General features: G+C 40.2%; 1 protein-coding gene across 5 annotated transcripts in view; it reads left to right on the top strand.

Moving 5' to 3' along the window:
• Nucleotides 1-26952, top strand: part of HIVEP1 (HIVEP zinc finger 1) — a 128014-nt gene that overhangs the window by 47820 nt on the left and 53242 nt on the right. For all 5 annotated transcript variants that reach the window (XM_077180796.1, XM_077180793.1, XM_077180782.1 and 2 more), the window contains one exon: nt 21173-21226. In XM_077180796.1, coding sequence (XP_077036911.1) covers nt 21173-21226 — 54 coding nt within the window. The remainder of the gene's footprint in view (nt 1-21172; nt 21227-26952) is intronic.

The following is a 26952-nucleotide window of genomic DNA, read 5'->3' as shown; positions in this document are numbered from 1 at the left end:
TGCCAGGTGTGGGAATGCTCATCTCTGCTTCCATCTCTGCAGCAGTTCTGGTGGTGATGTGCACTGCCCAGGCATCGCCACCAGCCCTGGGGGCCACCTGGGGATCTTTTCTTACTGATGCACTCTCCCAAAGCCCTGGGTGACTGTGGGAGCATGGCAAGGAGCAGGCTGCAGGTTGGGTATGTTTCACATCTTCCTTTCTCCTAAAGTATTGTTCCAGACCTCTGAGCTGTCATCAGATATAACATAGCAATGAAGCAAGCAAATTCAACAGTATCTGCAAGCCCACTATAGTTGTGGAGTTCCACCATTTTTCTTTGGATAAAATTATCAAAAATAGTGTTTAGGGAAATAGTGAACATCACCTGAACAGATACAGCGACTTTGTCAGGATGTGTAGGGTCTTGAGCAGAGATATGGGTTTGGGGAATCTGCAATGTTTGTGAAATAGAAACAGTATTTTTTAAGAGTATGGATAAGTTAAACTTCTTGGGAGAAAGGGACTAAGTATTTTTTCCCTTTTATATGTGCTGGGCAAACTGTTCGGTAAATATGGTCCTAATCTTGCACTAGCAGACTGTGATATGAACACCAGTGATTTCCCCATGTCTCCTTCAGACCTGTGTGATTAAAAACCCACGAGAGTGATTAAAATCTTACATCAGCATTGGAATGATTTGGATTCCTTCATGCTTTCAACTATTCAGGATGTCAGTAAAAAAGGCCTATTTCTACCAACATGTGATCAGAGATTTCTGTCGCACTCTGCCTGGCACAGAGACCTAGTGATGATGGATGTGACTGGTACCTACACAGAATGTTCCTGCTGTGTCTTTTCCTGAATGTGTGCCCAAAGGGAAGCTTTCCATGGTTTTTGAATGGCCTTTAGCTGAAGACTTGTTCAGGAGGCAGAAGGTATTTTAAGAAAACTGTGGTAGGTACGAATCCTGGTAATAAGGCTCTTGTGGTCTATTCAGTGCTGCCTGACAGGTCTGTATTTGATTTCACTGATGGCCTTTCAAATGCAAAGTTAGATTTTTCTACATGTTATTGCAGCTGAACAATTGTAGGTATCTCCCCACAGAAGGCCCCATTGCCTTTTCCTGGGCAAATACTCTCTTGTTTTTTCATATCCTGCTCTTTCAAAATGAGTTGAAGTGTTTAATTTAGGAAGAACACAGTCAAGTATTTTCTGCTGTGATATGGTAGAAGGGGTGTTTGTTCCTGGTGATGGGGCTTGCTGGTGTAGGTGTCTTCTGTGGCTTTGGAAGGAATGTTCAGCAGATACTTGATGACCTTCTGTAGGAGGAAAATAGGTGCACAGGTGAAAATGGAGGAGGTTCTTGTGAATGTCGACGTCTCTTGCAAGTCTGGAGCTCAGCCTACATTTCAGTACACAGGGAGAGAGTTGTGCTGCCAAGAAATTAATGTATTTTTTACTGGGATAGTGAGGGTCTCTGTGCACCACATTCAGAGTGCTCCTATGGCTTTGCTTACAGACCTAGGTTTGAAAAAAACAAAAATGTTCCAGCTGGAAAGGAACTGATTTTTCTTTAAAAAAGAAAAAAAAAAAAAAAAAAGCCTTGGAGTGCCTTGGGTGTGTTGGGTAATTGTGTACTCAAGAAACGCACTTACATAAGTGAAGACACTCTGTAACCCTCGCCTGCCAGGAAGGCAGACACTGCAGAAAATCCACTCATCACAGAGGAACCTCCAGTAGGTGCAAAAGGGGAGGAGAACCTTTGTTCTTTGTGCTGTGTTTATTCACAAAGAGAAGTTGTCTTTGGCATGTGTGCTTGGCACCAGAGGATTCCCGTTTTTTATCCTGCGGAGCTGCTTTTTCTTGTCGGTGTTGCGGGTAGGTTTCCTTTCCTAACGCAGAAGGGGAGAGGTGGGTATTTTCCATAGCTCATCCCAAGGCTTCGTTCCTGCTGGTTGGAAGAGCCCAGCAAAGCACCTTCTGGAGGCAGGGTAGGAGTCAGAAGCAAAGTCCTGGACAGCAGCTCTGGTGGATTCCATTCCAGAGCTGTTTGATGAGAGAGAGGAAAGATATGGGAGGATGTAAAGGTGTCATGCAGCAGGGCACAGGGTCAGGATATCAGTCTGGGTTCCCTAGTTCAGTAAGGAAAGCCCACACAGATGGGGAGGGACTTTATACAAGAGCATTAGTGATAGGACAAGGGGTAATGACTTTAAACTGAAAGAGGGTGGATTTATATTAGATATAAAGAGGAAATTCTCTACTCTGAGGGTGGTGAGACATTGGAACAGGTTACCCAGAGAGGTATTAGGTGCCCCATCTCTGGAAACAGTCAAGGCCAGGTTGGATGAGGCTCTGAGCAAGATGATCTCGTTAAGATGTCCCTCCTCATTGCAGGGGATTGCTTTAGATGACCTCTGAAGGTCCCTTCCAACCCAAACTATTTTATGATTCTGGCACATGCTCAGTAAATATGGTCCTAATCCTTCACTAGCAGACTGTGATATGAACAGCATTGATTTCCAGATCTGCTTCTCATGCTTAACGGTGTGCATTTAGGGGAGTTCTAAAACAAGGACGCTTTCTGGGCAAAACTAGGCTATACTGTATTTACCAAGTAAGCACATTTTCCATTAATGTAGTTTATAAAACGTACAAACAGGCCTTAGTGTTTGCTTACATTGCTTACGGTACAAATGTCAAATTTAAATGCATGTGAAACTTTATTGCATATGTTTATTTCAAATGTAATTTGATTTTACTGTGAAAACATTTCAGGAGTTAAGTTTGAGATGTGTGACAGAACAGCAAAGATATTTAATACTTAGCTTAATTTAGAAAAATGACCTTTCAGAGGAAAAAACTGTGCTTGTCAAAAATATACTGATGAATTAATTTCTTGTGATGCCAGTGTGATAGCTGACTTTTGAGAGCAACTTTAAAGATAATGAGTTTTATTTTTATCTTAGATCTATCTGATTGTAGTGCCTCTCACAAATCAAGTCACTTTACTGACTTCTATGCCTATAAATACATAGCAAAATTTGGAAGCAAGAAAAAGCAACCAGAAAAAAAACCCAAACAAAACCAAAAAAACCAACTCCAACAAAATTAAACCAAATCAGAGCAACGCAAATCTGACTGACCAGTGTGGATGCATACTTGGGATTTTAAATGACATTGTAGTTGTAAGATCAGTGTCCTCTTTCACCACCACCACCTCCCCACTCCCCATCCACAAACCACCCTACAAATGCTATGTAGAAATACCAGCATTGTAATCAGTTTTTAAATGTCCCTAATAGAAATGTGATAGGAATCTGTCTTAGAAAATACTTAACTTTGTTTCCAGAGACTGGAAACTTTGTTTTCAGAGACATGTCAATGACTTTTATTTTGTAAGAATCTGCTAGGAATTTGAAAGCAATTTTAGTATTCTTGTAGATTTCTGACTGCTTAAATTGATTTATGTTTAGAACCTAATCTTGCTCACTTTGACAAAGCTGGCAGCTTCAGTGGGTTTATTTGTGCAGATAGAGTGAGAAAGATTCAGCTTTTGATATAAATACTTTAGCTTTCTGGTTTCTGAGAACTATTTTCTTACAGTTAATTATGCATTCTTAAAATGTGTACATTCATAGGCATATGTAGAGGGAGACATGGCAGCTTAGTTTGCAAAATATTGAGCTTCGTTTTGCCTATCAGTGTTTTTAATTTTAGTCAGAACAATCTCTAAATTGTTAAGACAGATCAAGACTTAGAAGTCATGTCATATATTGTCACATGTAGCATTGTAAACTGTATAAGCATAGCTATTACTGGAACATCAGTCTGTTTCAAAACATTGTTTTAAGTGTTTTCTCTAGGTTGGTTCAAAGTGGTCCTTTGAGGTTCATTTTGGGAAGGACAGATGTCAAAACAGGCGGTTTGTGTTCTTGTGGGCCATGGGTGGCTGTCAGGTGGAGGGGAGAGCGTGGGAGGTGACTCAGCATGGATGGGCCTGGGAATGGGTTTGTGAAAGCTAAAGTATTGCAAAACAAAAATTCCTTTCCATGCTTGAATTATATTAATTGAGATGGTTTGAAATAAAGTGGTGCCAACTTGAAACAGCTTCCAAGTTTAAAAGTCTGTATTGTTTAAAAGAAATACTGAAGTGTCAGTGGTGAGGTGTGCTTCTGACTACAGCTGAAGTGTTTGTATCAGCAAACAAGAGCATGTGAATTCATCAGTCTACAAGTTTGCAATTTGGGTGAGATGCAACCATAAAAATGCATGGTAAAACCACATGGGTTTACCTTAATCATTAAATTTTAGCAGTATTTTAATTTTCTTGTGTAAAATGTTAGTTTCTACACAAGAAGTTAATTATTGGGTTGAGCATCAAGTTTGCTGAAAATACCTTTTGCTGCAAGATGCTGTTGAAAATAGAAACCTCCTCTTGCTGTTGTGGTTGTGATAGAGTTGGTGAGCAGCAGTCACTGTCATGTTTTGGTGGTTACACTGAGGTCACTCCCAGCTAGGCTTGGCTGAGCATTTTTGGTAATGTTACAAGTATAGTCCAGCTTTGCAGCAGCAAACTTACTGTAGTTCTGTGGTGATCTCCTTTTGGGTGGTAGTTTCTTAGAATAGCTTTAGTTATTGTTGGAACAGTGGCAAGTTTAAAGAGTATTGCCTGCATGTAATGGTATTTCATCTCAAGCAAAACAAAGGATGTCAGTTTCTAAAGGAACCAGAATTATTTTTAACTCTTTCCTCAGTTCTTTAAAAGAAATTCAGAGTGATTCGTCAGGATCCTGTCTCAAAGTGACTCCTGTAAAGTGTTTCTAAGAGAGAATAACAAGGCGTTCAGTGGGCAATTTTGCAAGAACTGGCTGTGGACCAGTTTGCAAGAACTGGCTGTGGATGGTATTTTGTTTTGTGGATTTTTTAATCTTTAGGCAGTGCAGTTAGTAGCTGGGTGGTGTTCTGAAAGTCACATTTGATCTTTACTGAGAGTGTTATCTGTTTGTCCTTACCTAGGATGTCTTCTTCTTAGTAAAGAAAGTGCTGAGATTCCCCAGTACACAGCTTCAGTATTCCAGGATAAAAGCCTGGGAGCTCATATCTCATTGTGCTTTAAAGTGTTTCTCAAACAGCCTTGATCAATGAATTCATTTGCAATGGGAAAGCTAAATCTCAAACACATGCATGTTAAATATCAGCCTGAAAGCAGGGAGGAAATGGGAGCTGAGATAAATTGGTGAGAAGTTCAACTCGTAAGACCTACAACTTGACATAAGAAGTGAAAGTTACAAAGCTTCACTTTGGTCTTCTATTCCGCTAATGCTCAGTTTGACCTTCCCTGTATCGTTGATTGTTTAATATACCCTTATTTCAAATATTCCTCACCTCTCTGTAAATTAAGCTGCTGTAAACCTTCAGACTCTTCTCACTGGGAGTCATCTGCAGGCTTGTAAGTATTTGTATTGCTCTTTGAACTTTTTTTATTTCTGATATAGTTGTATTGTCTGTATTTTTCCTGAAGCAGCCTAATATTTTATCTGAGAAGACTGACCCTTCCTACAAAGAATTAAAAAAATAAACTAGCAAAGTGCTCAGGAATGAACTTTATGTGCTATGTGGTTATTTTCAGAGAGTCATCAAGACCTGCACATCAGTTCTTCAGTGCCACAGACCAAAAGGTCATAAATTGAATGTTATGAGTAGTTTAAAAAGGTACAGGGATTTGACCTATTTCTCTCTTTATGTATTTCAGTGCTTTGACTGTGGCTTTTTACCTTAGCATTCTTGTTGTAACACAGCATTCCAGGTACAAACACTTTCCCATAGTCCAAAGTTTAGGCTGCTAATGTGCTGGTTGGGTTGCGTTCCTCCAGCTGTGCTGTAAGGAGGTGACTCGAAAGGTACCATCTGACAGCCTGTAGTTCAGCCAGGAATTAAGCCAGGAAATCAAACTATCTGCATGCTTAGAACTGTATCCTGGTAATAATTTTAAAACTCTGTCTGTTTTTCCATATTTAAATCCTAATTTTTCAAGGGGTATTTAATGAGTGCCACTGGGTTTGTCCTTGCTTTTATGCTAAATCTGGAGTGATAATTTCCAAATCTTTTGTTTACTGTAGCATGTGAGGTAATGAAATTAGAGCCACCAAAATCTTAAAGATCATCTACTAGGGGCGTGAAAATGTTATCTAGTTGATAATTGGCAATTAAGGTTGGATTCTGTTACTGAATCTTGGCTTGAGTTGTTACTGAATAGTGGTTGAGTATTCAATTTAAATAAAGCATAATTTCTGGAAGTTCTTAAAAATAAAACTGTCTCAGTTTAATATGGTTTGAAAGTAATTACTAAAATGATTAAATGAAAACTGAAGTATTTAAATACCTAAACCGTAAACTTGATATGAACGGAAAGGGTGTGGGGTGTGTTGTTGACTTTTGGATGTGGTTGGTTGATTTATTCTTTTATTTGTTTCTCTGAAAGTATTCTGTGTTTAAAATTTATTCTACAGCATGAAACCAAAACCCAAATACTTGACAATCTATAAGAAATTGGTTAGTCTTGTCTCAGGATTAACCCAAGATTATTCAGTTTGTATTTATGAATTGTAGAAGCTGTACAGAAAGACTGCCAAAGATATGAAAGCATCACGTCATCTGCTGTAAGAGTATTTATTTTAATTAAATTTAATCACTGATAAAATATTGTCCAGTGTTTTGTTAAAAAGGGAAAGGAAATGGGAAATCATGTGTTTAGTATTTTCCTAGTTGCTGTGATTTCTAAGTAGATTCCTCAAAATATGAACTGATCTACCATTTTCTCAGGAAAAAGGAAGCGAAAGAAGGAAATCATTTCAGTGCATCATTTCTACAGTGTATCCTCTTTTTTATGCCTTGTATTGTATTTAATAATATTTTTCTTCTTTTTTTCCCTGTGCTATCTTTTATGCTGCCTTTGTTCTCCTATGTCCTTTCCTTCTTTCATCAGTCTCCACATGGAGCAAACTATTTCTATTTTTGAGAACCATAAAGAAAGAGAGGAAAATGAGGTCTCCCTTTAAGTCAGAGCCATCAGAAGCCTTTAACCTACTGTAGTTCACATGGGCAATAACAGATCTGTGCATTTGGAGGATGCCCATGACTCACAGCCCTAAATATCAGCACCAGGTGAATCTGGTGGCAGTAGGTGGGAGGAACTTGGTCTTGCTCTATGATTCTTGGCTGAGGAGGGGTTGGCAAGAGAGAAAACCTGAGCGAGGCTGAGGAGCACAGAGCACAGCCTTTCTCCTGTTTCTTCTGTGCTAGAAAATCCAGTCATTCCAGCAGTTCTGTGTGATGGTTTTTAACAACAAAGTGAATTTGGAGAAGATTATAAGGGGAGAAGAGTAAGTCTTAGGGAAGCAACATTTGTTCCTTGGCAGGCCATCACTGTGATTTCTCAGCTTGGTGGAAATGTTCAAGATGTAAGCTTTAATGAGAAGTTGGCCAAGCCTTTTCCCTCAACACAGCTCCAGGTGCTCAGGCCCGGGAGACTCAGTGGTTTACCAGTCACTGTGAACCTCCTCAGAGAAGAGAAATCAGAGAGCAAGAGAGGTCATCCAGTTGGCTTCATTCTCTGTCCTCCTTCCCTTCCTTATGCAAGCGAAGTTTCCAATGTTTCTTTTCTTCCTATTAACCATGCACAATTTTTGTCTCAGTTAGCCTTTCTCTGCCAGGAAACATGGAAACTAAAAGCAGGAATTTATTTTAGCTGAGCTGTTGGAAAAAAAAAAAAAGAGAAAATAACTTCTGTAAATAGGTACAACATCTAAAACTGAAATAAATAGATTAGAGTATATATAGGGGTAGGGAGGACATGCCCTTTAAAATCTGAATATTTCAGGAAATTTGGGGCTGTTTCTTGAATCATTAATTTTAGTGCTACCGAGAAAATGTCCGAATAAACTTAATAAAAACAAAACCAAAAAGCAGTTTTGGGACATTCTACTGGGTTTTTGTTTGCATTGTTTTAGTCAAGTGTCACATTCTGATAATCTCTTCTCCCACACACCAAATTTTCCAGAAGTCATTGTTCCAACTAAACAAAAAAAATCTTACTGTAAATTAGTTAATAAAGTTGGATGTAATTCTTTCTACTTTGTTGTAGCACAGGGTTGACTAATCTAAAATCATTATGTTAAAGGCCAAAAAAACTTATTTGAGGACTTGAATTCCTTGGATGTTCACTTTGGCACATGGTTGTTGAAGTAAGCTCCCTCCAGGTTGAATTGTTCACTTCCAAATGCAGGATCAGGATGGTGTGTGCAGCAGCTTGCTGTGGCTTTCTCCCCCACGTTCCTCACCGCCTCCTCATCTTCAATCAGACAGCACAAAATTGAGCGTGAATTCTAAATAAAACAGAGAAAAAACACTTGGGTGATGTTCACATTGCAGAGTGCCATCATTTCGTAGGTGTTTAAGAAGTAGCTCATTAATTATCTTCCTAAGCTTGCAAGTACAGAAAGAAAATTTCACCACTAAGCCTAGAAAAAGAGGGGAAGAGGGCTGGGTTTTCAATCGGTGTAGATTTTACTTGTTGGTTTGTTTTTTTTTTTTAATAATTCATAGTAGGTTGCTGTGCCATAGCAATAGGAACTGTACTTCTTGTGGGATGAGGTAAATATGAATTCATCTATAAAATAAATTGTTTCTTCATCTTTCAACACACTTCATAGCATATTAATAATATACGTAACTATCTGCACTGCCATATTTGTTTTCTGTTATTTATTCACTGAACAAAACCTTCTCAGCTACTTGTAATAATTAGAGTTTTTTGTATAAAAGTCAATTAGTTAAATTTACAGTGTCAGTATTCCAGGATATTTTTTTTTCAAGAGCTGATTTCTTATCCAAGGGTATCTTGAAGATTATCAAAAAAGGAATGCCAGAAACTTCAGCCTCCTTTCTTTTATTTCCTGGGAGGGAATGTATTATCTTTCTTGGGGAAGGAGAAAAACAGCATTTCAGGGTTTTTTTTTCAGATTTCATGCTGATTACCAGCTAGGGCAAATATTTTAAAAACTCTCAGCCCTCCTTGAAGAGAGAGAAAGAAAAATCATTTTGGTTGGGACTCTGCTTTGGAAGATTGATTAAAGATTTCACTGTTCTATTTCTTTTCTGTATAAATTCAGTTGTCTCCATTCCCTTTTACTGGATTTGTATGATCTGAGCACTTTTGACTTCTTGCAGTGGTCAGGGACAAGGGCACTGCTGTCCATATGGGTGAGCCAGGCTGGGCAGGGTGCCTGTAGGTGGGACCAGGAGCAGGGAGGCTGCAGCAGTGGTAGCCCTGGGGCCAGCCTCCCCTCTTGGCTCCTGGTTCCAGCTGGAGCAGGCATGGAGGAGGAGAGACAGAGCTGGTTGTGCTGGAGACAGGTTTTAACAAGTACTTTGGGACCAGCACAATCCTGCTCCAAGCAGAAATCTTTTTGAGAAGAGAAGCAGAGGGGAGCTTGAAAATGGCTCATGTGGTTTGTAGGGTAGCAGCTTGGTGCTTAAAGCCAAGCACAGCTTCAGCAGGCTGCTGTGGGGTTGTGAGCAGAAATTATCCCTTCATAATGATGTGAACTGTCCTTTCAGTACCAAACATCTCCCTGGCACGCCAGATTTCCTCACTGAAAGCCTGCTGATTGGTCCCCTCCTTCCCCAAGTCATTCCTTGGGGTGTGTCTGGGAAAATTTGGGTGATGTAGGGTAATCACCACACAGCTAACTTGCTCTGCTTAGGGTCTGCCTAAACCCTAGTGCATGATCTGGAGAGATGCTTTATCCTCACTCCTGCCATCTTCGTCAGGAAGACAGCTTGGGTAGGAAAAGACCCAAGTGCTCTTTGGGATACTTTAGACCTATTTTTTGACTCAGGTCTTGAAGGAGGATGGGAGCAGATAGAGGAAAACAGTAAAATCAGTCACTGAATTGAGATATTAGCTTCATATGTATATTTATTACCACCAATTTATAATTTGCCCAGAGAAAAGAACATGAAATCCCTAGGGTTGTTTGGTTTGTAAGCCTCTTAAAGTGGCTAAGCCCCTGTTCATGGCTGCAGCACACTGTTAACATTAAAAATGTCATATCTTTGTGCCTTTGCTAAAGTTTTGTGTTTCAGGTACACCTAGTTCTACATCAGCTTGTATTGACTATCATTTCAAAGATGTTTTTCATTTTATGAATCCAGTTTCTGATGTTGTTTTTTCACTTTAAAGCTGTAGCTAGTAACATTTTATTTGGCATGTGAAATTCAGGGCAAAAATAGAAAATTACTATGGAAAAATAAGCTTACAAAGTCTGTAGAGCAAGGTCTAGTATAGCAAGCAAATTGTGGATTTTTAGTTTTTCAGTGAGCACTAAGACTCACTGATGACAGTTAGTATGACAGTTCATATGTTAGACTGACATTAAGACTTAGTAAGTTCTTGGATAAACAAATAAGCAAAAAAATGAGATACCTTAGTCAAGTTAATGAAAAACTTTGAGTTTAATGTTCAGTCATGCTGAAAGAGTGATTTTGAATTCGAAGGTGTGATTTTACAGCCCTGTTGGAAGGGGATTTACAGCATAGCATAAGAAGGCAGCTGCCCTTCGGTGCGGCAAGGGCCCAAGCTGTGTGTCAGAGTCACTCCAGTTGTTGCAGTATCACATGAAGATGCTCCAGCACAGGCAGGAGCTGGTGAGGAAGGAGTGGGCAGGGTGGCTGGAGGCAGAGAACCAGAGGTGCTTTGTACCTTGGGCTATACATGGTGAAGGGATGACAGTGTTTGTTTGGGCTGGCTGGATTTTAAAGACAGTTGGAAATAAAGGCAGTTGGAAATAAGGGCAAAGTTTTAAAGAAGACACAGTACCAAGTGAACTCCCCCAAAATACCCCAGCAGAAAAATCCCTTGTGTGTAAATTTACTGAGTCTGATATTTACACATTTTGCAGTCAATACCTGCTCCTTAGCAGACAAACATTGCCTTCTGTTTTACAGTTAATAGAAATGTGCTACTGTCGATTCCCATTCGCTTGAGTGATCCAGGAAAAGAGCAGGAATAATGAAGTGACAGTGTTGCTGATTTGATGGAAGTTATCAAGGGAGGTGAAGATGAAGATGCAAATGAAATTGCAAAGGATTTCAAAATGACATTAGGTTGCTGTGCAACCAAATTGCAAAAATGACAAATGAAATTCAGGGCAGATAAATGTGAAGTGATGTCCACAGGAAAATTATTTAAACTCTTCATTTAAATTGAGTTGCTTGTTAACACTTGGGCATGAGATCTTGGGGTCATGTATTTGTGTGGCAAAGTCAACTGTATACTCGCTAGCTGTCAAGAAGCAAATAAAGCATTAGGAATATCTATGGCAGAGGTATAGAAAAACATATCTGTCATGGTAGCATCTGTGCCCTCATCTCTAACAGTGGGATCGACTCTGATGTCTTTCTTCTAATTGTTTTTCCCCTCTTCACTTCCATCTCCAAAGAGTATAAAATAGCACTGCAAAAGCTGCCAAAGGTCATAAGTCTGTTGAACAGTTTTTGTGTAAGGAATGACTCAAGTAGATGAAGCCCTTTGGAGTTTGAAGAAAGATGTGAAAAGTTTACATAGATTCAGTATGAAAAGCTCCCATGGATTCAAATGATACTCGGAGAAGCTAATGTAGGAATAATCTGTGGGACCCATGAAGCTTCTGCGGCTCACTTCAGAGCTGCCTGGTTTCAGAATCTGCAACTTACTCTTCTGCTTTTCCCTCAACTTATGCTGTCAACTTCTGTTGGAGGCAAGATGTTGGGCTAGACTTCTGGCTTGTCTTGTTAGTCATCAAAAACTTCATTTTTTCCTTAGCCAGCAGTACTATTTATTGGCCATCTTAATATCAGGTAATTGTAAGAACTTCAGTATCCAAAGTCCTATAAAGATCTCATATTTTAAACCATTTCTGAAGACACTTTAGAATCTTGGTAAAGTGATAATTTTTAATGGTATACGCTAATCTTAAGAAAATTATTCTCTACTTAAACAGGGTTGTTGGTGCTGTAGGTTCCTTGTGCTGAATGAATCTACTTACCTGATGTCTGCCTTGCAAACTCAATATTGTTTGAGGAAGTCCAGAAATAGAGGAAGAAATTACAGAGAAGTTTGACCTCTCAGAGAACTTGCAGAAAGCCTCTACACTGTTGTCTCAGGTGATGAAACACCAACTCTTGGTGTTGTTCTACCTGTTGAACCAGTTTTGTGCCTTTTTCTGTTGAGCAAGCCCTCCTTCACCAGCCATGCAGCTGAGAACAAGTGCTTTTGGAGTATCAGACAGATGCATAGAAACTTTTTCCGCTGTTTGTCTGGGGAGTGGCTGGTTCACTGTTTGTTGCTTTGGTTTAGGATCTGCATTTGAGAAAATACAGAATTTAACGAAATCTTTTGGATTCCACATATTATTATTTTTTATATGTTTCCAGTGAGTAGAAAAGCTGTCAGTTTGGTTTGTTGCTTTTTTTTTAATGGTTTCAGTTATTTCACTGGCATTTATTTAATTTCTGTGTGTGACTTAAAAAAAAATTATATATATATAAATATATATATATACACACACATATACATGTACATATATATATATAATTGAAAACCTCTCATTTTTCCAATTTGGAGACGACAGTTCATAGGCCAGTAAACCTGCCAAGGGAGGGAACCTGTCTCAGTGCAGAAGTCATGAAAGTGCTCCTAGCTGCAGCTTGGACAAGGTGGTGAACTACAGCAACTGTGGCTTTAATATTTTAACTTCTAACACTGATACTGGGTTAGGTATAGAAAAAACACCAGAAAGCCAAAACTTGTGAACAGTGAATACCCTAGAGGCTGTTAAGTAATTATTATGCAGATTTTAGTGATAATAATCACCCTGTCCTAGGTAGGCAGCTGAAATTTGGCAGTGGGATAGAACAATGCCCTAGGATCAGCATAGCGATGGGGTAATTATTGTGCTAGATGGCTAATTAGGAGCTATGCAAATGAAATGCAATCAGTACTTGTGTTTGTAATTCGGTACCGGAGGGAGACAATGTGTAAAGGAATTATCTGTGGCGACTCAGCTGGGTGCTCTCAGAAGCACACACAGGATGCAGGATCACCTGGCTTTGTGGGGCGGTGGAAAGGAGCTGGCCCTGGCAAGTGCCACCCTTGTGCGTTGGCTTACGCAGGCTGAGAAGGTGCCAGGCAGGAGGTATTTCTGCAAATACTTCACCTACACTTCTGAAATCTTATGCTTGGCAGCTACTGTGCCTCTCCCCACAGGTGCCTCGCTGTTTGCTGTATCCTTCTGTAAGGCGACAGTCATCCAAAAATTCTCTTCCTCCCCATCCCCTCCTGTGCTCAGTTTTTAATGAGTGTAGAAGCCTCATAATAAAAATTCAAATCATGGAAACAAACAAACAAACACAAGATTGAAAGCTCCCCAATAACAAATAAATGACACAGGGACAGAGTTTGGGTTCATATGTAAAGTGCTTGTGTAATTTATGCGCATACACCTTGCCAACCTCATCAGGAGCCCTTACCATATTTGAGTAATATATGTGATGGCAAGGATAAAGCCTTTATATATTAAATTTATATACAGCCTTTGCATTGACTGTTTTATTGTATATACAGTATAGCAGATCATTGCTGATACAAATTTAAACTGGAGATTACAGATTGTATTTTCAAATATATGAGTATCTTTTTTTCTTAAAATGAAGAATAAAAAAAGGAAGATTTTCATTTTCTGTTTTCAACAGGGTTATATAAAGTATCTGTCATGAGTTCTTCATTTTTAAATGCAAATAATTATATATGGCAGGGAGTATGATGAGCATTCAAAGTTGACATTAAAATGAAAATGCATCAAATTTTTCTGAAAAACTGATCAAACAGGTCATTAGTCAAGGTTATAATGACTAGTGGAGCATTTAAAATTGTTTAAAGTCTCATTTTAGATGTTTAAAAAGGTAGTTTATAGCTATTAATAGGACGACTGCTGCTGCATCATCCTACTAGTTGTTAAGAGTTTTGAATTTGCATCATTTTTAAGAGGTCTTTTTTCCCCCCTCTCTTACATCTGTACAAACAATCTTCAGACCCAGCAGTACTGGACAAACTTGAGATTTAATCTGTTTTACCTTGCATTTTTGATAGGCTGGGGACATCCATGCTATCAGTTATCAGGCTCATCATTTGGCAATTCACTAAGCTGTGGTGCTGTGATTCTCTAAGCCCCAACTGGGAAGGAGAAACCACAAAACAAACCATATGCCAAAAAGTGTCAAGTTCCCACAGTATGAAATTATAAAGATGAAAAGACTGTCTTTCCTCATCTGATCTCTTCCTTTTAATCTTGAGTGTTTCTCATTAAACTGGAAAAAGGAAGTGTATGGGGACAGAAGAGTGGTTTCTAATTAAAAGTAGATTTAAATCTGAGTGAGAAGAGTGCCTGGTCCAGTGGGTTTCATGCAATGCCTTCTTGCTGCTGCCTGCCAGCTTTGAAAGTGTTCACTTTGTGGCAGGAGGGCGGTGGTGGAAACTTGGGGCCATCAAAGGCATCCTCAGCTGCCTGTGTCTGCCAGCCCTTGCACCCCTGGGTGCAGGGTCCCCTCCTCCAGCACAGAGGGACAGTGCTGCCATGCCCAGGGTGCAGTCAGGACCCCGGCCTGGCTGGTTGGGTTTCAGGCTTGGAGGCTCTCCTGCAGTGTGGGGACGTGCAGGGGCCTGCCGAGCCTCCACGCTCCCCAAGAGGCAGCATCCCACCGGCTGCACCGCCTCCCAATTAACCTAATGGGCTCCTTGTACAGACAAGACTCTGGGGTTTTGGGTTAGGGGTTTTTTTCTTTATTTTTTCTTAATGAGCTGGTTAAAGGAAGTCTTGGGATTCATCTCAGTTAACCAAAACACATTAGGACGACAGCGTTCTTGTTTTAGCAGGTTGTAAAGAGCCTTTCCTCCTCCTAGCAAAAGGGAAAGACAAGCATCACAGCCCCCTTGCAGTGGAGCGTGGGCGCTTCTGCATGCTCCCCAGTCCCAGGTGGGTACCCACAGCTGCAGGCAGGGTGCCTTGGGATTGAACACTGCCTCCTGTGCCAAGGGAACCTGCCATCTGGGAAATGCGCCAAGCTTGCATCATCTTTGCGTCGTTCGTTGGCTTCATGTGGCTGCCCTTCCTGCCCTGCCTGCACTGCATGGGCACTGCTGCTTCCAGCAGCAGAGGGTCTTTCCTCTGGGGGAGGTGTGAAATGGCTCACATGGGATGTGGGGCTGGGCTCGGGTCCTCCGTGTCAAATCTGAGCCCTGGAGATGTTCAAGGCCAGGCTGGCTAGGGCTTTGAGTGGTTTAGTGGAAAGTGTCTTTGCCTGTGGCTGGGGAGCTGGAATTAAATGATCTTTAAGGGCTCTTTTCAACCCAAACCATTCTATGATTCATAAGAGGTGCCATTCTACACCACCTGTCTGGTGCTCAGGGTATTTTTTAAATTTGTTTTTTTAATTTATTTAATAATAAATGCTTTCAGGCACAGTTCTCATCCAGTGAAATGTGAAGCACTTTGTTACTTGCACATGAGTTTGGTGGGTTTCAATAGTCTGAAGACTGAGATTTTCATGCAGGGACTCGGCTTCTTTTCACTTGCTCTCTGAATTTATAGTGGTGGAAAATGCAGCATTTTGTACTTTCTTAAGTATTTTTCTTAAGCTGTGCACAGCCCTCTCCCCCCCAAATAAAAACACATTGACAGTTGTTTTCAGTAATATTGCCCAGTGCATACAGACTGATTGCATTAATGTACTTCAGCTGAAGAATATTTTGTCACTTTGATTTTCTTTTCTGCTCCTGATCTAGATGATCAGTGCAAGAAAAAATAATTGAAGTGACATCTTTCTTTGTGTCTATCTTAAAACAAATGCAAAGGGATTTTCTAGATTACTTTTCAAATGTCTTCTGATGCAGCAAGGTAAGAGAGAGTGCGATTTATGAGAAAGCGAGAAGAAAATCTGCTGTCATCTGAAGCTGTTTTGCAGGAGGTATTTTTAGGATGACTCAGGCCTAAGGCCTGAGAATTGTTCTTGTCTTTAACTGAAGGGGAAAAAATATGCTGATATTTTCCTTCCAGTTGTTTTGGTTAAATACTTGAAGATATAACTCTAGCCTTTCAGGCAAGATATAAGCTTGTATTTTTTTAAGTTTTGATGTCATAGCCTGTTTTCAGCATCCAAAATGGTCTAAATCTGCTAATTTTCCACTTCCCCATAAACAGAGTATTTGTGATTAAAAAAAAAATGCAACAAAACACTTATTGTTTCAGAGCAGCAACTGTACATCTTAAATAATAAGCCAAAAAATCCCCATATTTGCAGTGATACAGACACATGCAAATATGTGCATGAAAAATCCTCCTGTTAGGGTGCTTTGCAAGAACTTAATGAACTTACACCAACCACTCCCTTGTAAGCTTTCCTGGAGGCTTAAAAGTAGGTCTTCCTCAGTGACTTAATTCCTCTGTGTGCTGTCATTGTGTGGGGCGAGGTGACTTGTTCAACAGGACAGTCATCTCATTATGCTGCTGTGGGGACACTTGTCACTGGAAAAAAGCCCTAGAGAGATGAAACAAACCAAACCCACAAACACTTCACTAGAAAATATAGTGTGCTCCAGCTTAAATTGCTGTCATAAGTTACTGGTTTTATACTTTGCCAACCTCACACCTTTCAGTATTTCTGCTTTCCCTGCTGAAGTTAATAAAACTTTATTTTCCTTAACTCACCATATAAGTGAGGCCTTTAATCTCTCTGAAAATTTGTAATGCATATCTGATACATAGAATGCTAGACATATTCAGGGTTTTATACATTATTGGGATAATCTCTTTGGAAAAAACCCTGTAAACTACATTTTATTTATGAATTAATTAAAATCTCTGAGGTTCTATCTCTCAGTGAAGACCAAAAATAGAGACTGTAAAGCTGTTGAAAAATCTGGTTTATTTTTTCATTTAAAACCCCACCACAGTGCCACCATATCTAATTCAGACTGTTGGTATCCTTGTAATGATCTGTCACAGCAGGAGGTGTGTAAAACAAGAAGCATATTTTACTGCACGCTAGTCTCCTTCCTTGCATTCCTAAAAAGCACAGTTACATTACATATTTAAAACCTCAAGGAATTTGATGGTATTTCCACACAGCAGATACCTGCTGGGAGAGCTGTGGTGGAGAATAACGTGAGAAGATTTCATGCTGGAATAAGAAAAGCCATTGTACACGTTGTTTCATTTTCTTTTACTCATATGCAGGTGTGTGTGTGTGTATAATTTATATCTATAATGTATAAATAAAATCATTTCAGGATGCTACTTGTGATTTGCATTTTTGTGGCATGCACCTGCCTGGGATGGCCAAGAGCTGGCTCTGTGGCTCATTGCAGTGCTGTCACATGAAATCTCCATTTTCTACAGCCATGCATATGATGATTTCCTCTTTCATTGCACCTCCACTAGTAAGTGCTTGGTGAGAAGTATCCCATCTTCAGTGAGAGTGTGTCTGTCACTGTCATTTGCTTCTAGATGTGTGCTACTTCAGGAGGCTGTCTGCTGAAGGTTGGGGGCCATTGGCATAGGTCTTACAGTAAAGTAGTCAAGATATGTACTATTCTGGCTCTTAGGGGAAATGAAGAGAGTGCTATACCTACCATGTACTAGAAATTCCCATTAGTTAAATGATTTTATCCTAGTAGAAGTAGATAATATTTCATTGATAAGCAAATGTTTCCTTTGTAAAATGTTCAGGTTAGACAGTAACGCAGGTTTAATTCTGAAATAATATTAGACCAAACAATTATTGGATTGGATAATATTATTTGCAATTAAATAGAGGACTTCTTGGTTTTCAGTTCCTCCTGGGCTTTACAGATGATTTTTTGTGTGGTGTCTTTTTGCTTATAAAGCGTTTTCAAAGGTGTGTACCATTAGAGCACCTGTAATATAATTATGACAGAATGTGGTATGATGTCAGAAATAATTTTCCTTAAGATGTTTGACATACAGCTAATTTAATGGCACACAAGAGAAGGAGATGACTGGATAATATAAATTTGTTAGCAAGTTATTGCTGGCGTACGTGCGAGTTGGCAGAAGACCTGGGGAGGCTGCCTTTTGGTGTTGCTGGGGTACTTGGCTCTAAGCCTGCTCCTGCCACCTGCTCCAGGGCCCTTAGGGATAACCCAGTTCTTCCCTCCAGCCTGAAACACAGCAGTCTGTAAAATGCAGCAGGGTGGGAAGCAGCTGCCACAGATTTTGTACAATGGTTTGGACATGCCTTGGTGCAATAGCCAGAGCAGGTAGCGTGTGATGCTGGCCATTAGGAGGATGTAGGCCCTAACAAAACATTTAGCCCCAAACTGATGTTAATACCCATGTCTCATTTACAGTCCAGATCACTGCTTTAGGTTTCCAGCATCAACACCAAGATTTTTCAGTGTTCAGAATGTTCAAAACTGTTCTGCACAGAGATACCGCCATAGGTATGAAGAAACACACACAGCAGAAATAACTCCTTGGGGAAAATGTATCAGGAGAGGCAGGAAGTGTAGGAGACTTTCTGGCTGTGTACCAGTCACCTCTTTACCTAGCTATTATTTCTGTTATCTGTGGTTCTTTGTTTGGGATTACAGTCTGACAAAGGAATGGTTGGGAATTACTGATAGGAACTAATTTTTTTTTTCCAATAAGAGACAGAGTATTCAGTTAAGGAGATCAAAGCCTCTAATCTTTCTGGCATTCTCATGTAGCGTGATTCTGAAATACTTAAGTAATTTTTCTCTAAAAAGTAGGATGATTGTCAATGTAAATGCATATATTTCTTGTAGCATTTATGTGAAATATGCAGATAATAATTTTAATAATAAAACTGCAGTTGTCTATGTACTTAGATGTAAGTTTTGTTGACAAAACATTTACTCTGAGAACAGAAACACCATGTATTGTGCATTAAATATATCTCTAGCATAGGGAAAGTGAGTTTGAGAGCCAAACTATCAAAGATTTGATTTCTTGTTGCCTTTTGCTAAAACCTACCAGCTCCATTTACGTGGGTAATTTGTTGATTTTTTTTCCAGTGTGTTCATATATTTTATCAACTGTCCTGCAACTTTGTAAATTGCTTATTTCTATCACCTGTAAAGCAATAGTCTGTGGAAAAACTGTATAAGATTGCTAGATACATTTTCCTCTGAGAGTATTAGTCACACGTATATAAAAGATGCTTTGTTTACATTTCCTCCTTTTTTCATTGGAAATGGTTATTTACATCCCTTTCTATAAAAAAAAAAAAAGAATACATTTAGTATTTCAGCTGTAATATTAAATCCAGGAAAGCATTAAATATTGAGTCTTCTGTGTTTAAAGTAAGCCTGCATAACTGGCGTGGTAAAGAGATGGTGAAGGATTGTGCTCTTTTTGAGTTGTGTTAGTCTTCAGCAGCCAGTAAGTCAGTATAAAAGAAAATGTGATAAAACTTCCCATTAAATATTTATGCATGTCTCACTAACCCCAGGGGAAGAAGGAAGAAGTTTGGCTTTTCAAATTGCCTTGGTGTCTTTCTTTCTCATGAGAAGCTTTGGGAGTCAGTTAGCACCCTTGTGAGATGTTCTGGTCCATTCTCTGGGACATGTACAACAGAAAAATTACTGAGCTTTAATGAGAAGGGAAACCTGGTACTTGTTCTGAAAAACAGAAATGCAGAACCAGAGCAAGATCAACAAAACTCAGTCTTAAAAGCTGCAAGAGTTTGATTCAGTTGTAATTATTTGGTTCTGGGGAGGAAAGAATTGAGAAACCATACCAGACTTCAACTGTGAATGAATGGTTCCAACATGCTTGAGTGATTCAGCTGATAAATAAAAGAGAAGTCATTTAAACCCACTTTTTAAGAATTGTGTTGAAATATCCATTTTTTTGAAAGCTTGTGTTGTAAAAGTCAGAGTGAGTAAAGCCTCCATGCTTGTAAAGAAAGAGGTGAGGGCTTTGCAGAGCTGTCATACTCCTCTTGTGTATGGCGGCCATGAAGTCTGGCATTTCTTGAGTTGCACCAATAGAGTCTGGGAGATTTAGGATTAATCCAGTTACATTCTGTTCTTTCAATTTAGTTCAATAAAAACTGACCCCACCAGGGGAAAAGAAGAAAAAAACTAATACAAGGAAAAAAGTTTTCACAGGTATTTTAGAAAATGACCATTTACATCTGAAAGCCACGTTCCAAGCTCAGATCTTGGTCAGTCAGGCCATAGTTTGATGTTCAGGACACCAAGAGAGCTCAGCCTCTCCCAGTGCTGCTACTTCTTACCAACACAACCTTTTATCCTGAACCTACTCAGAGGACTGTTTGCTACCAAAAGAAGATTTGGTCTTGAATTTTTATTCAGTCCAGTTACACCTTTTCTTGCTTCTTGCTCTGCACATGCAAACATGCACACATGCAGAACAAGGACCCCCCCTTTCCATGGGAGCTTCTGTGCAACAGCAGGTGAAGCACAGCTCTCCTTCCAACACCAGTGTGTCTGAGGGGCAGCAAGTGAACTGCAAAGACAGACTGGGAGAAAAGACTCAGGGCCTCCTTTTGCTCCTGCTCTGTGCATGTGGGAATTTCTGGTTGTTTCACAAAGAAATAAGGTGGGGGCTACCACTCACCCCCTGTGCTCCCATGTGAGAGGATTGGCTCCATTGCTTCACTTAGCAAATGCTGTTTGCTGTTCTTCTCACTATGTTTAATGCAACATTGACTTGCTCTAACAGCATTTTTCAAAAATGTATTAAAACACTCTGTAATGCACCGTAATACCTATTCCAAAGAGTCCCCTGACTGCACACATTATTATAGATGGTAGGAAGCTGCAGTGGGATTTGCTGTTAACTGCAGATCCGATGCCAGTGCTTTTCTTTCAGTGGTTCCGTGTAATTTAACATGTCAATAGCCTCTCTGGTAAAACATGATAAAATTTTATATGGTTGTATTACTCATAATGTACCACATAGTTACACATGAATGATATCACTCCTAAATATAAACAGATATTTCAAGACTGATTTCAGTAAATGACTTACTGCGATCTTGCCTTTTTTATATATGTGTTTTAATAGTGACCTCTCTTTCTTGCAGACAAAATTGAAGAAGCACAAAAACAACTTAATGGAACAGAAGACCAACAGAGAGGTAATAACAAGCCCCCAAAAAATAAAATAGAAAGTAAATAAAGTATTGGGATCCTAGAGGCTGGTCCAAAGCCTTCCTGTGTCAGTGAAAAGACTCGGTTGGGCTGGGCACTGGATGAGGCCCCAGGCATGTGTGTCTGCAGATCAGGGGCTGTGTCTGTAATGTCCCACTTCAGCTGAGACAAAAAGGTTTTGTTTTATCCACTCAAGCAGCTGCCTTGACCTTGATGAGATTGCTGAAGCTGTAGCATCAGGGCCATGCACATTGCTGACCACAGCCTGTGCTAACCCTTAGTTCTTTATGTCATTTACCTAATCATTAACAACCATACTCAGTTTATGGTGAGCAATATGTGATGATTTCCAGCAATATGCTGAGGAAAGAGACTGATCATCACTGCTTAGTTTAAGAAACAGATGACCTGTGGCAGATTTAATCTGTGTGTTAGAGCTTAGAAAGCTGGTGCAAACTCATTGCATTTCAAGAATGGCTGACTGCAGTGATACATGAGGATGCCCAGACACAGAGTGGGGGGCCCAAACAGAATTTTGCCAGGTTACTACTGGGCCTGTCATGGGAGAGGCATGAGAGGTCATCTCCACAGCTTAGAGGAGCAAAGGGGCAGGAAGAAACACAAATTAAGGATTCAGAGAAAGAGTAATCCTGCCCAGCCTCCTCTCAGGCCTGTTCCTGCAGAGCCCCAGCCTTTGTCCAGGAGTGAAACTGTCACCACGTGGAGTCAGGGAGCAGCTCTGCAGTTCACTGTTTGGACTAAGAGTGTTGCTAGCTGGGGGTGTGGGACACATTAGGGGATGCAGGGCAAAAGCTTCTGGGGATTGTGTAATGCTCTGTACCAGCAATTGGAGTTGGACTGCAACCCTGAGGGATATGTCCAGGTGCAGCAACTGAGGAGTCTGGGATCCAGGGGTGGCTATTGGGCAGACTGAGTTTCTGAGCCAAGCTGCTGGTGAAATCCACCTTGGAGACATAGAAATATTTCCCTTAGTGGACCTTTGCCCTGCTTAGCCAGATCAAGGAGCAGGATAAGGTAGGAGTGCTCAGAGTGTCTGTCCAGGATCTGTATATCTGTATGTCCAGCCATATATATGTATGTATGTTTGGGGGGGGGGGGGGGGGTGTTTGATCTATATCCCTCTTGTGAAAACGTTTTCAGCCTTGCTACTGGTTGGATCTGGGGGCATGGAGCAGCAGCAGCCTCACTTCCTTGAGCTGCTGGATTTAGCAGATGAGATATTTTCTAGTATCTGGTGTCTGTGCTTTGGCTTTTTCTGGGTAGGCATTCACCTTTCAGTGGTGGTGGCCTGTGACACATCTGTGAACAGTATTCTAAATTATTGATGCTCTGTCCTGGAAGGTTTATTATCTTTCAAAACAATGAACTTCAAAACATTTTAAAGATCAGAGAGCAGAAGACATACCTAAGTGGATCTCACCAGGGTCTCTCTGGCCCAGCATTTGGCCTCCCATGGAGGAAGTAGGATGTACTGTTAAAGGATACCACATAAGCCTGGCCAATTTCTTTAGTGTCTTCCCCTTATGAAGTCCACATACGTTGAATTTAGGGATGTCTGCCTCATCCCTTTATTATCTAGACATTCATAGAGCTGTTATCTATGAGTACAGTTGATTAAATGCTACTTGCACCCAACATTCTCTGGCAGCAAGTTGCAGTAGTTCACTAGCAATAACATTAAAAATACAGATTTTATCTTTTCTCCTCAATTTCCAATTTTCCTTCCATTTTCAACAGGAAACAGCCCTAGCTCAAGCACCGTGAATCGTTAAATAGCAGTTCTACACTCACCTTATCGACTGCTTTCACAATTTTGTAAATCTTGTCCATATTTTGCTCAGCTTTTTTCTCTCCTAACTTGTAGCTGGCTTCATATTTCAAGAGGTTTATTATAAACAGTCTCATATGAGTATTAGGACTGCTCTATGTATTTGTAAAAGGTGGAAGAGATAAAACCTAAGTAGCTAGATAGCAGACCTTCAAATGTTTGCAGAGATTTTTAAACAAACTAGACCTTCTAGTAAGTATTTCTTATGTATATCTATTTAGTGTGTCATAGATAAGTGGTATTGTGATCCAAATGTGAAAAACTTGGCATGTAAGGTATAGCTGTCTGTTCTTGTTGCTGTTGGTCTCATAACATAAATACTGCTCTGGATGATTTTTTGTGATGGATGTGTTCAAGCTAAAGACAGGCTAACCTCTGCTCTTAGGCATTTGTTCTCACATGTGTCCCAGTAACATCTTTGCATAAAGGAAGATAAATTCTCTAGGGTAAACTTAGCAATGTACTCTGAAAGGGATGGGGTTACAAAGGTTTATGTGGTGGTAGCACTCAGCTTTCAAGCATCTCAGAATCAAAGAGAGATTTGACTTAACTTTTGGCTTCTAGCCTAAATTCTTATGGCTGGAAATTGAAAAATAAAGTTTTACATTGAAAACTGATACATAAATAACTGAGGTAATAAAGTTAGTCTTTTCAAATTAAAACTGTCCTCTGCACCTATGGGTTTTTTTTAGTTTCTTACATGCCTGAATAGATCACATTCTTGATAATATGAAGTAAAAAAAAAAAATTTTATTTGAAAATGCACATATTAACATAAGTTATTGTAAATCACAATCCTGTGTATACAGATTCATGTGAGGTATGACTGTATATTTTTCCTCTTGGTTAATTTATTTTGGTTTCAGTTCATCTAGATCACTTTAGATTTGTTTATTTCCTATCTGAAATGATTAAGAAATGTAATTTTGTGGAATTTATCATAAGTTAAGTGTTGCTCTGTCAGAGGAGCTGTCAGTGGCACAATGTATTTGTGGGGAGTTTATCATAAGTTTATTCGTGCTGAGTTTCTGCTGAGTAGCTTTGTGCACTGATCAGTCATAACTTTATACATGTTTGGGATTTAAGTTGAATTTAATTGACTACAGAAATACATGTATTTAACACCTCATTTTGCCATTAGCTATAGTAATCCAATTAAGTTCAAATTGGAGTAGGACTCAAGCACAAATGAGGCAGTAAATGGGCAGACATAATTTTCAAGTTTGCACTTCAGGTATTTAGTATAAAGTTGCAACTGCTTTTTTGTCTTTTGAAGTGATAGTTCACAAATGATTCAAATGGCCTTGATTCAAATAACCACTTGAGACCAGAAGCATGTTCATTAGGGGTTGTGCTCAGCTTCCTGCTCAGCGAGTGTGGAAGGTGGCTAATTCTCATGTAGGTTCATTTTCTCTCTGCTGCCCAGCTGCCACTCTGCATTTTCAAGAGGAGAAACTGTGCTTCCCCTTCTTTTTGCTGCTATTTCCCAACACTCTTTTACACCCTGGGTGTGCCCCTATTTTGGGGCTGAATTTTGTCTTCTGGCACATGTACAGGGTTTAATTAATGTGATAGAGAAAGTCTTGCTCCACATGGTGTTCTTTAAAATCTAGAAGGGATGGTGAGCTTGAACTACACAAAATCTCTCCTTGAGAATGCAGTTGAAGTTTTCTGTGGTGTGGGACTCAGTGGATATTGTGGGTTGGAAAACATTCAGGTGAATGCAGCTGCTTTATCTTTGATCTGCCATTGGCCATCCTCCTAAGAAAGCCATTCCAAGGATGTCTCTCTGTCTTCTCCCTCCCAGACAAGTCAAGTTCTATCAGATTGTGATTACCACAGAGGCATCTGATTTGGTCATCCTCAGAGACAGTCCAGCCTCTGAAGTGCTGTAAGCATTTTGTTTCCTGCTTTAACCACTGCAGCAGTTCTTTGCCTGTCCCAGCACTCTGGGTCCTAGATACATCAGCGCCACCAACACTGCCATTATGTTCCTTAGGTCTAGTGAACTAACTTGGCCGTCTCCATACTTGGTGTCAGCAATGCTGACTGCCACCTAAATCTCTCTCTGCTTTTGGATGTTTGGGGAACATTCAAAACACTCAAGCTGGTGACAAACTCTAGCAGCACCAAGATTTGCCAGAAAATGGATGAAAGGTTTCCAAAAGGATCATCTGATCTCACTGGTAGGCAATACAGATGTATACTCTGTATTGCCTACCAATCCTGGGGTCCCTCAGGCTGTTTGGACTCCCTCATTTCAGGTAACTGCTTCTTGCTGTGTCACCAGAAGGGTCAATGATAAAATTCTGGGTAAGATGAAGATGGATTCCTTCATTCTCCTTCTCATTCATGGCTATTGTTGTGTCCTCAGGCTGTAGGGTGGTCTGCAATGGACGGGAGACATTCATGTGTTTATCAGCCTTACTGGAGTTTAGACTTGCAGGCTGTCCTAGTTGTTTGTCAGGTGTGAACTCATCCCTCTGAATAAGCTACTGCCTATTGTTTGATCGAGTTTTTGACTTTCTGCAGTATCAAGGTTTAACCCCAGCTGGCAACTAAGCCCCACACAGCCACTTGCTCACTCCCCCACAGTGGGATAGGGGAGAGAATCATAATAATAAAAGTGAGAAAACTGGATAAAGACAGTTTTTTAGGTAAAGCAAATGCACTCAAGCAAAGCAAAACTAATAAGTCATTTACCACTTCCTATCAGCAGGCAGGTGTTTGTCCACCTACAGGAGAGCAGAGGTCCGCTGCCATTTGACCAGTGACAAATTACATCATTCCCCTGTCCTCCTTTCCTGCTTTTTCCCCCAGCTTTATATGCTGAACCTGATGCCATATGGTCTGGAATATCCCCTGGGTCAGCTGGGGTCAGCTGTCCCGGCTGTGTCACCTCCCAGCTCCTTGTGCACCCCCAGCCCACTCTCTGGTGGAGTGGTGTGAGGAGCAGAAAAGGCCCTGACACAGTGCAAGCCCTGGTCAGGAGTAATGAAAACATCCCTGTGCTACCATCCCTGTGTTCAGCACAAATCCAAAACACAGCTCCCAGCCATAATTAGCACATGCAGGAAAGGGGGAGATTAGTGTACTGTTTGTACCTATTCAATAGGTAAAATTTTAAACAGGTTACTTATTGTCTCTGCAGGCTGTATATGGTATAACAAATCCACCCTAAGCTCATACTTCCAGACCTTCTTAAGGGTATGCAGGCATCTGCCAGTCTCTTCTCCTGATTTCTTCCCAGAAAGACATCTCTGTGTTTAACTTCAAGGAAAAGCCTTTTTTTTTTTTTTTTTTTTAAGGATTTGAGGATTTGTATCACCTGCCACCTCAACAATTGCAGCTGACTTTGTTCAGATAAAGCATGGGAATAGTTACATCTTGAATTACACCTTTCCTTCAGGGTCTGTGCTCCATAGCATGAACGAGGAGGATCCATGTTACGGTGGCTCAGTTTGTTGTAGCAGCACACCTAGTCTCACCCCCAGAAAAGGCAATGCCATAAATAGCAGAAAGAAATAAGCTGTTACTTAACTTTCAGGTCAGTGCATTATGTTGGTCCCTTGCAGTTTGCCAGTTCTGATAGTTAGTACTCATTATGGAGTACTCACTTGAATTAAAGGGTCTGTGCTAAGGTCTATTTAACACCTATTTTGGTCTGTCATTTGCCTATTAATCAAGTTGCTGTAGTTTCTCACTCCATCCTTTCCACATTGCTTAAAGACCTCTTTCGGTTTCTTGCCTTCAGCTGGAGGTGCAGGAATTTAAATACTAAGCTGTTCATTCTTCTGTGTCATCAGTTTCAGATCCTCAGCATAGCTGTTCACTTTCTAGTCTGTGAAATTGAATTTCTAAGTT

This window comes from Agelaius phoeniceus, chromosome 1, assembly GCF_051311805.1.
Source record: "Agelaius phoeniceus isolate bAgePho1 chromosome 1, bAgePho1.hap1, whole genome shotgun sequence".
Lineage (NCBI taxonomy): Eukaryota > Metazoa > Chordata > Aves > Passeriformes > Icteridae > Agelaius > Agelaius phoeniceus.
The sequence above is the reverse complement of the archived record's forward strand: the minus strand, read 5'-3'. Positions and strand labels throughout refer to the sequence as shown.